The 9,679-nt window shown below is 36.2% G+C and overlaps 1 protein-coding gene across 2 annotated transcripts; it reads left to right on the top strand.

The window, feature by feature from the left end:
* The first annotated feature begins 5,574 nt into the window (after positions 1-5,574).
* On the top strand, positions 5,575-9,417 carry LOC106299513 (chaperone protein dnaJ 8, chloroplastic). Of its 2 annotated transcripts, XM_013735594.1 has the most exons (4): positions 5,575-5,960; positions 6,093-6,155; positions 6,699-6,871; positions 9,386-9,417. In XM_013735594.1, exons 1-3 carry the CDS (start codon positions 5,766-5,768, stop codon positions 6,831-6,833), a joined length of 393 nt encoding a protein of 130 aa, XP_013591048.1. In that variant the 5' UTR covers positions 5,575-5,765; the 3' UTR covers positions 6,834-6,871; positions 9,386-9,417. The 2 variants fall into 2 exon arrangements, with proteins under 2 accessions (XP_013591048.1, XP_013591047.1); XM_013735593.1 differs by lacking the exon at positions 9,386-9,417 and having other exon boundaries at positions 6,699-7,020.
* The last annotated feature ends 262 nt before the right edge of the window (positions 9,418-9,679 follow it).

Here is a 9,679-nt window from a genome sequence, read left to right as displayed (position 1 = left end):
ATGGATTCAGGTTACATTAGTATATTTATATTGATTCATATAAATTCTTAAAGTTTAAAATTTATATTTTATGATTAATTTTAGGGTTTAGGGATTAAAAATATATTTAGGGTATAGAGGTTAAAAATAAATCTAGCTAGTCACTTTGTTAAAATTATATATCCCTAAATTTGTAAAATGATAATTTAATTTTTAAGCATAATGTTTATAATATAATTGCAATAAGATTAATAAATATAATTTACTCTAATAAAACACAAATAAATCATATAATACCACATGTTTTTCCATCAAAGAATCAAAACATACAAAATCAATACATGAAACACACGAACTCCATAAAAGAACATATAACCATCAAATCTAGTCATAAACAAACTGAGTCTTGATCTCAGACTCAGTAGCACTTGGGCTAACGCCGAGCACATCATATTACTCTGTTTCCTTCACCATCTAATCCAAACCGAATCTCACTTAACTCAGATCAAAGCTTGACACAGAAGAACACAAGAAACCAACTTCTCTTCTCCACCATCTTTTTATCAACTTCTCTTTTGATATGGGCAAGTCGTTTCCGCAACACCACCTCTCAAGAGACAAGTAAAACACAACACCACCAATCAACTCCAATTCGTAACGAATGAACGAAGAACGTCACAACGTTCATGTCCGAGTGTGCTGCAATATTTGCATTAAGAGATGAGATTATTTAGTATAAGAAAAGAAAGAGATGAATATTTGTGTGTGATGTTACTTACTGTGCAGCTCGTTCAGCCATCTACCAATGCTCTGAAAAGTCTGCTGTCTGCTGATGTCGTAAACAAGAAGAACTCCACCTGCACCTCACGTGTAGAAACACCACCAATCAACTCCAAGTTTCTTCAAAAACTCAAAGTTGGCTCTCACTGTAGTTTCAGCAATGAAAAATCAGGAACTCACTCAATAAAGAGAAACGAGCAAAGATAACACATATATATGTACCTACTTCTTCTCTTAGCCATAGCGACAGAGTTAGTACCATCTTCCAATGCCCACTACTTGGTAGCAGCACCTGTAAGCAAGTGGGTTATTTAATCCGGTTCTTGAACAGAAACTTGACGATATAATTCATAGATTCACGCAGAGAAATGAAAGGAAACAGAGGCAGTGCTACTCTAAGATTTCACAGTCACTCATAGATTCACGCAAAGAGACAGAGTAAAAGAAGGAACAAAAACGCAGAGACTTAACCCAGAATCGATTTCGAAGTTGTATGAGTCCTATAATGATTGATTGAAAACGTATAGAGACAACAAGAACCACAAATCGATTTTCGAAAACGAGACATCTCAAAGCTCTTTTGAAAAGGTTTGAAAAAGCCAAACCTTTTGTCGAAACGCCATTGTTTCTCTTCTCCACTTTGATTCCGACGGTGAGGCATGATTCCGTTGAAGCAAGAACGCGCCAGAGAAGCTTGATTTGGAGCAGGTGCTATCGTGGTGTCGTTTGGTCACGGACACAGTGATGGATTGCGATGGATGAGAGCTCCGACGTGGCGACGACGGCCAGACTGTTGCGGTGTGAAGCAGAGCACGGTGGATTGATGAGCAGAGCACGGCGGTGAGGCTCGAGAGTGGACAAGAGGCGCCACCTTGTTCGATTGTGGGTGAGTGGAGACCACAGAGTGGTGGAGCTCGAGATGGAGTAAAGGGGGAAACGCAGAGATGAGACTCGAGAGGGACAGAGACGACTAGAGATAAGAAAGTTTTTTTTTTTTATCAAAGAGATAAGAAACCTATTTTTTTTTAACACAAAAATGTAAAGGAAACCCAAAAATTGACTAAGTGTTGGCTCCAAAATATTTTTTCAGCTATAATAATGATTTTTGCTTTCCCGCTTAATGAAATTTTATCTTAACGCAAATTTAGTGCTATAATAAAGTAGTGCTAAGATTTTGGGACTTTCGGTGGCAGTTCGTGAATTCGTGCTACCGCGAACTGCTACTAATACTCATATTTCTTGTAGTGTTAGTAACACTGGTGTAACATCGAGATGAAATTTCCTAACCCATGCATATATAGTTGATTGAATATTATTCTCACGTTTCGATTTTGTTTAAGTACTAGGCTAGAAATCTATGCACTCGTACTTCAAACATAGATATGATGACATAGAAAGATAAGATCATTAGCCTGCCAACTACAGTGTAGAACCACTTGGTCTCAGATACTGTTAACGAGAAAGTAAACAGTATCATGAAAGTAAACAGTATCATGCATTTATGCAGCAATAAACAAATTCGTTAATATACCACGTACGTCAGTATATAATTCTAAACTAAGATATTCTATATGTGTTTCTGATTATTAATCTAAATAAAATTGATATGTAGCAATCTTTTTTTTTGGTTTTAACGAACAGGTTCTTGCTCTTCCTGCTCTCTCCCAATATCCAGCAATTCTCCACCGAAATAACAGGGTAATTATCGAAGTATTGCACATTTGTGCACTTTTCATCTATGCTTACATAATATTTCTTTAGTATACATTATATGTTGTGGTGGTCACATGCATATTAAACTGTACTTTTGAACTTTTATATATGTTGATGAGTAATTATGTACATTACATGAATATCTTTAAAGCATAATCATATAATTCATTTGTAACTAATGTTATATTTTCAAAATTTTAATTGTCTATATACATACGATCTAATTATAACAGTAATATTTTTCTGTTGTAGAGAATGTTTTGTGGACTCAATGAAGCTGTTCAAGCTAATGAATCAGAAGCTATTAGTATCTCGGATGAGGATCATGGTAATCCTATATCTAGCGTAAATTCAGAAAATAATTGTGTTCGTGGTCGTGCTGGAGGTCGTGGCCGTAACCATAGGCGTGGCCGTGGCCGTGGTCGTGGCCGTGGTCGTGATAATCATGATCTTGGTGATCCAAGTAGAAACAGTAACGCCAACCGGAGCTTAAGGCAACGTTATCTTGCTTTGGGAAGCCAGGTACATACTACATAAATAAAATTGATATCTACTTATTGATGATGAAACATATAAAGCTTAATGTGATTATTATCTATTAAATTAGACACTAGAAGTTATATATATAAAAATCCATAGAAAGTAGATTTTGGTTTATAGTATTGCTATGAACCACGAGTATACCCAACAGAGAGAAAGAAACCAAAACCATCCGCGAACCGCGATGATAGTATAAGTTGATTTATTATGAAATTTTTTAAAAGTATGTGTTGATTTAAAAAAGAAAGTGTTGATACAAAATGTTGTCAGACGACATTACATGTTCATGGTTAGAGCTTCTATATGGAGGACGATATACACAATTTTATATTTCGTTTTTCTTTGTAGTAGAACTAGTTATATATAATTTAGTTGAACATCTATTGGGAGTCATATGTTTTTGAGTCCCCTAATTTACATCTAGTGGGCTATATTTGGTACTTCTTTCTTACAGTTTTATTTTCTCTTCTGGTTATTAGTAATGAGTTTTTAAACTAGTATACGTAACTTGCATGCCTGAGTTTACGTGAGCTACTTGTACAGGCAAATCCGCGCATCCAGGGTCAACCATCTTCGACAAACAATATGGTGCGTTACAAACTCAAATCTCTTTTTTAACCATGGATGCATGACCAAATATTTATGTAATTCTATATATATTCTTGATAAATAACAAAACACACATGAAATCTATAATCTGCATCAGTTAAACCATAGTTTTTATTTTGCTAAAATTTGGTCAGTTAAACAATAGTTTCTCTTTATTTACAGGTTAATAATGATGTAGTCAAAGTTGTTAACTTGGAGAGTGATACAGATGAATATACAGATGAAGATGGTGAGAACAATAAACAATATTATTTGATTTATAATTGGCAAAGTATGTTCCAGTTGCTTCTGAAAGCCAAAGAAGCTGATTTTTTTTTCTCGTTTTTGAACATTTAGATGCTTTAGTGTATGGAGGCTTGGAAGATTTACCTTGTTGGAAAAATTCGCAACAGGTTTGTAATAGCAAATTATATATATTTATATACATGTATATTAATATTTTGTGTAAGAGATCAAATAATGTGACATTATCTTCTTTTGGTTTTATAGATGTATGGTGAGTGGCGTAAATGGTGATCTGAATCAAGTTGGTGAAGTTATCTTTTGGGTATTTATCTGAATGTATTGACAGTGAGATGTTTTTAATTGACAACTGCGTTTTAAAGGTTACAAACTATATTAATGCGTTTTAAAGGTTACAAACTATATAAATGCATTGAGTCAAATACTGTTACCCATAGACCATAGTGAGGATTTTTAAAAAATAATATCTTGGACAAAAGGTTTGCATTATCAAAGAGAGAGAAAGCGTGCAAGGTAGCCACGGCGTCCGGTGGCGCGTCCGAGCGCGTACCGGCGCCGATGGTTCCCTTCTTTGTTCTTCCGTTCATGTTTTCGTGTGTTTTGCTCCGATCTGTCGATTCTCTCCGACTGCGCGCAGATCTGGGTTAGGGGTTTGCTCCGGGAAGACCTCGGCCTTCTGCAACTCTTCTTCCTCTGGATTCGCGGCGAGGAGGTAGGACAATCAGATTTTCTTTTTCAGCGTTGTTTTTGTTCGGGGTTGTAGAGGCTTCCACAGCTCTTGCATCGCCGTTAAAGTTCCCGGGTTGTGGAGGCTCCTTCAGCTCTGTGGCGCCGGCTAAGCTTCCGGAACGTGGAGGCTCTTACAGCTCCATTGTTGCCGGCTTCTGGTCCCTTAGCTCTATTCTAGGGTTTAGTTTCTTTCTTTTTGTTGGTTTGTTCACTAGTTAAGTTAAGTTGGCTCGGGTTTGTTGGATGAGTTCTCGTCGGAGGACGATGGAAGCTATCTCGTGGAAAGGTTGATGTTTGTGTGAAGCCCCCTCCTTGGTCCTTGTATTGAACTTTGGCGGATGAGATCTCGGTCACGATTGATTCTCTCCATGATTAGGCGCGCCTGAGAGGTTTGGCGGTCGCGGTGAAGAAGATGAGGAGTCAAAAAGTTTCGGTGTGGATCGGTGAATTGGTAGATGATTCTCCGGTGGTAGTCGAGGAGGAGGAGATGGTGCGGTTCGCGATGGAAGGCGGCCCGACATCTGATTCTCTCTTGGACCTACGGGTTGCTGGGTTTGGTTTGTAGGCCTTAAGCCCGTCTTAGTGTTTTCGGGTTTTTGCTTTCTCGTTTGTAGCCCAATGGTTTTTTGTGGCTTTTGTTGGTTTTTGAGGAACTTGGGCTTTGGGCCTTTTATTAATATAACAAATCTTGATGGAAAAAAAAAAAAAGGTTTGCATTATTTCCCTTATGCATATGCGCTTGCAAAAAATTCTAGACCATAATGTAGTAGGCAGAGTTGGGGCAGTTGGCTACTCAGATCTTCCTCTTATAGTGATTCTGACAAATGAGAAAGTACAAAAGAATCATTCGTTTGCCACTTTCTTACTAAACGACAGTATTTGCCTCTCTCTCTTTTGTCTTTTCCCTACTATTCAAGATCTTCACCAGCAATAAATAATGAACACATTTACACACCCCAAGAGCTAAGGAATACAAAAATATTCTTAAAAAATCACGACGTCAGACTTTGAATCGGATATCCATTTGACCATACCGTCTGGATACTACGAAGATTACGTTTCTGTGTAAAAGTCCATCGCATGTTCTCAAAAAATAAAGTAGGAGAAAAAAAGAACTGAATGGTTTTTTTTTTTGAAAAAAAAAGAACTGAATGGTTGGTTGGTGAAGAAAGATGATACGTAGCTTCCGGTTTAGAGCTCCGACGAACCATCCCGGTTCCTCCATCAAAACCGACCACAGCCACCGGTTAACCAGGTTTCCGACGAGATGCTCGTCACCAGATCTCAGCCATTACAGGGTTCTTGGTTTAACTCCTTTTGCATCTCAAGCCGAAGTCAAGCGAGCCTTCAAACGTCTCGCTCTTAAGGTAATAATGTCCCAGTTTCTCTTGTTTTTGTTTCTTCTTTCTTAGGGAGAAATGTTCCAAACTTTTGTTCGAATCAATTCAAGAAATAAAAGGATTTAATAAGAGAAAAAATAAATAAATGAGTGATTGCAGTACCATCCAGATGTGCAAAAGGGACAGGAAAAGGATTTCAAGGAGATCATATCAGCTTACGAGGTCAATTTTCTTGTTCTCTTTCTGATTTCTTCTTTAAATTTAAATTAATGGGTTATTAAATATCAAGAAAGAAACCCTTGCTTTTGACCTGTTTGTGTGTGTGTGATTTAGTGGTACTTCTTGTTCTCTTTTCATAGTATGACTAAATTATGTGATGTTAATGGTATTTAGACACTCTGAAATGGAATTGAGAGCTTAGTATACTCAATATAACAGCCACAAACTCACAATGCCTTGTTGAAGTAAGCTTGAAGAAAGCTTTAGTGTTAAGCAATCCTAATCCTAAGTAGTTTATGATCTTTAAGAGATAAGGATCAAAGTGTATTTAGGAGTTATCTATTTACAAGAGTTTCCTATTTGGATTAGGATATCTATAGTCTTATATAAACACAATGTTATGTGATGACATTATTGTGAGAATTGTGATTGAAAGCTTAAGTTTTGAGAGAGTTTCTTAAGCAATAAGAAGAGTTAGTTCTTATTAATCTTTGAGTTCTTATACAATCCTTACGCTATATGCCTTTTGTATCCGTCACATTTCAGTGTTTGATGCAAAAGTTTGAGAATCAAGAAGAAGAAGAAGTAGAGGAGCTAACAGAATTGGATGAAACCGACGAGTGGGAGGAATGGATGGGCTTCGAAGGTGGGATACCATCAAGCGTGTACACTTCTTTTTAGAGAAAATATCAACGTGTACTGGTTACACCAAAATAGAGGTAGAGTCAGATAAACCAAGATTTTGATTGAACTGTCACCGGAGAAAAGATATAATATGGAATTGAAATGTTTGAATTTTTAAAAAATATTAGTTGTTTTTATGATAATAAATTATGGTGTAAACATAAAAATTACCTTTTTTAATTTGCTGGCCACCATGTTTCGTGACTCGAGTATAATTTATCGATTAGTCACTTATTTAAATTTTATTTTAACTTAAATTGTTTGAAATAAATATTACTTTATGCGTAATCACATGTTATGATATATATATATTTTGCTAGAACAGAATAACTCTCACAGATTAATTAAAAGTGTGATTGAAAGTCCTTCTAGTTCTAGAATAGCTTTTATTGAGTAAAAACAGATTTTCACCAGGTTACGTTAGTACAACCCAATCAAGATAAAAATAGTTACTCTGGTGTAAAGTATTGTCTTTTGTGGCTTTCTGAAATATACTTTTCTCTTATTTTCTTTTTCCTTCATTTTCTCCATTTTTTATTATTCTTTGTTGAGCTACTTTTACCAGTCACACTCTAAAATTGGATCTTGGATCATATGATGAGAGACCAGACTATAAATAAGATTATAATTTAGACCATAATTCAAAATTTAGTTCTCACAATTCTAGAATCATGTTTCCTTAAGCCTCTCTACGAAGGTTTAAAAATACAGATTTGGATCCGGATATCCAAACCTAAAAATCAAGTTATCCGGATTCGGTTTTGACGGATCCTAGATTTTACTATCCGGATCCGGATTTAGGCGCCTCAAATATTTTATTTTCGGAGCGGATCCGGAGCGGATCTCGGATCGAATTCGGATCCTGGATAATAATTCTAGGCCTACACATATATCGTATATAAGCTCATGAAATCAAACCGTATGGTCTTTGTTTTACACACCAAGATAGAATCATCGGAGAAAGAAACCCTAATGGAACTGAAAGTCGACGGTGTCATGCGGAACAAGAATCTTAAGGCGAAGAAGAAAACTAAAAAGGAAGCAACTTTAAAAAACATGATGGATCATTGCGACGGTGCGGTGAAGAATAAGAACCTGAAGGCGGATGAAACCGAAAAGCCGATAGTAGTCTCTTTGGAAGAAGCTGCGGCAAAGATGGAACCTTCACATCTTGCGGACTTCCTCAACGTTAGGAGTGTGCCAAACCTGGATCTACTGAGATTTTACTTTTACTTTGAGTCTGCATTTGACCAAGTATCATGGACATGGGTGAAGATGTTCAAGGAGTCTCTTTTGTCCACTCTCATCAATGTGATCCCAATAAAAAAAGTCTGTTTTAGATTATTCTTAGAAGCTGATCATCTAATCTCTTACAGGTTCCGCTTTCTCATATTTCTAAGCCTCTCTACGAAGTATCAGTCGACTGGATCAAACAACATCCAATTAAGGGTTTCATTCATTTAAGGGTTTCTCGAATATCGTATCGTGGACGTGTCCTATTCTTAAAAATTTGGCTTCAGGTGGTGACAATGCTCCAGTATCTTATTGGCCCAAATCTCAGGTGATAAAAACAGCTTTAATGCCAGGTGTGTGTGTGGTGATTCTAAGTTACATCTGCTCAAGACCGGCTCTGATATTTTGGGACTGCATGCAGTTTAATAAAGATTTTAATAAAAAAAAATTTATACAAATTTAGGGATCTATGTCTATATAATTTTCATATGCGGATGTTTCATTTGAATTTTCCCAGGACCGGCCATGCCTCTTCTTCACTTACTCTGTTTTATGTTTGATTAGGAGGCACATTTTGTTGTATTGGCTATGGTATTGCGTGCTAGACATGATTCTTTGATTGAGGTTTTTCCCTCACTGAGGGATAAACACATGTATCAAGGACCCAACAAGCTTCCCCTTATAGTTTGGGTGATGAGGTTCGTGTCCCTTCTTTCTTTCCCGACCAATGTTTGTGTTTTTCTGAACTGTTAAATATGTGGATGGACAGGCCTCTCGAGGTGATCAACATGGATATTAGCCAACATTAAAATTCATAAGTTTAATTGGTCTACTTCCAAGATACACTGATTTAACAAGTGGTATTAATATGGATATTAGCCAACATTATTAAAGAACTCTTCTTATCATGTATCAAAATGGATGAGTAATGCAAATAAGAAAATGATACATTATAATCATGAGATATAAATAAATAGTAAATAATTACTAGTAAATAAAACAAAAATGACATTGCTGTGATATATAATTTCTTTTCACAAAATAGGTGATGAAATAACGAGTTTTTTTAAAGCTTTTCTGCTATGATAAATGTTGCATGGTTTCTTATTAGACAATAGAAAATATGGATTGAACTATTCTTGTACTGGAGCTCAAATAAAGAAATGAACATTGATGATTTACAACATATTATTCTCAAATTTTATACAAATTTAGGGATCTAGGTCTATATAATTTTCATACGCGGATGTTTCATTTGAATTTTCCCAGGACCGGCCATGCCTCTTCTTCACTTACTCTATTTTATGTTTGATTAGGAGGCACATTTTTTTGTATTGGCTATGGTATTGCGTGCTAGACATGATTCTTTGATTGAGGTTTTTCCCTCACTGAGGGATAAACACATGTATCAAGGACCCAACAAGCTTCCCCTTATAGTTTGGGTGATGAGGTTCGTGTCCCTTCTTTCTTTCCCGACCAATGTTTGTGTTATTCTGAACTGTTAAATATGTGGATGGACAGGCCTCTCGAGGTGATCAACATGGATATTAGCCAACATTAAAATTCATAAGTTTAATTGGTCTACTTCCAAGATACACTGATTTAACAAG

Source organism: Brassica oleracea, chromosome C6, assembly GCF_000695525.1.
Source record: "Brassica oleracea var. oleracea cultivar TO1000 chromosome C6, BOL, whole genome shotgun sequence".
In the NCBI taxonomy this organism is placed as follows: domain Eukaryota; kingdom Viridiplantae; phylum Streptophyta; class Magnoliopsida; order Brassicales; family Brassicaceae; genus Brassica; species Brassica oleracea.
Note: the sequence above shows the minus strand (reverse complement) of the source record. Positions and strands in the feature narration are given on the sequence as shown.

Excerpts from the sequence above, each read along its gene's own strand:
- LOC106299513 (XM_013735594.1), top strand. The coding sequence starts at position 5,766 with ATGATACGTAGCTTCCGGTTTAGAGCTCCGACGAACCATCCCGGTTCC. Across the intron at positions 5,961-6,092 it reads TCAAACGTCTCGCTCTTAAG|TACCATCCAGATGTGCAAAA; the intron begins GTAATAATGTCC and ends GAGTGATTGCAG. Across the intron at positions 6,156-6,698 it reads AGATCATATCAGCTTACGAG|TGTTTGATGCAAAAGTTTGA; the intron begins GTCAATTTTCTT and ends GTCACATTTCAG.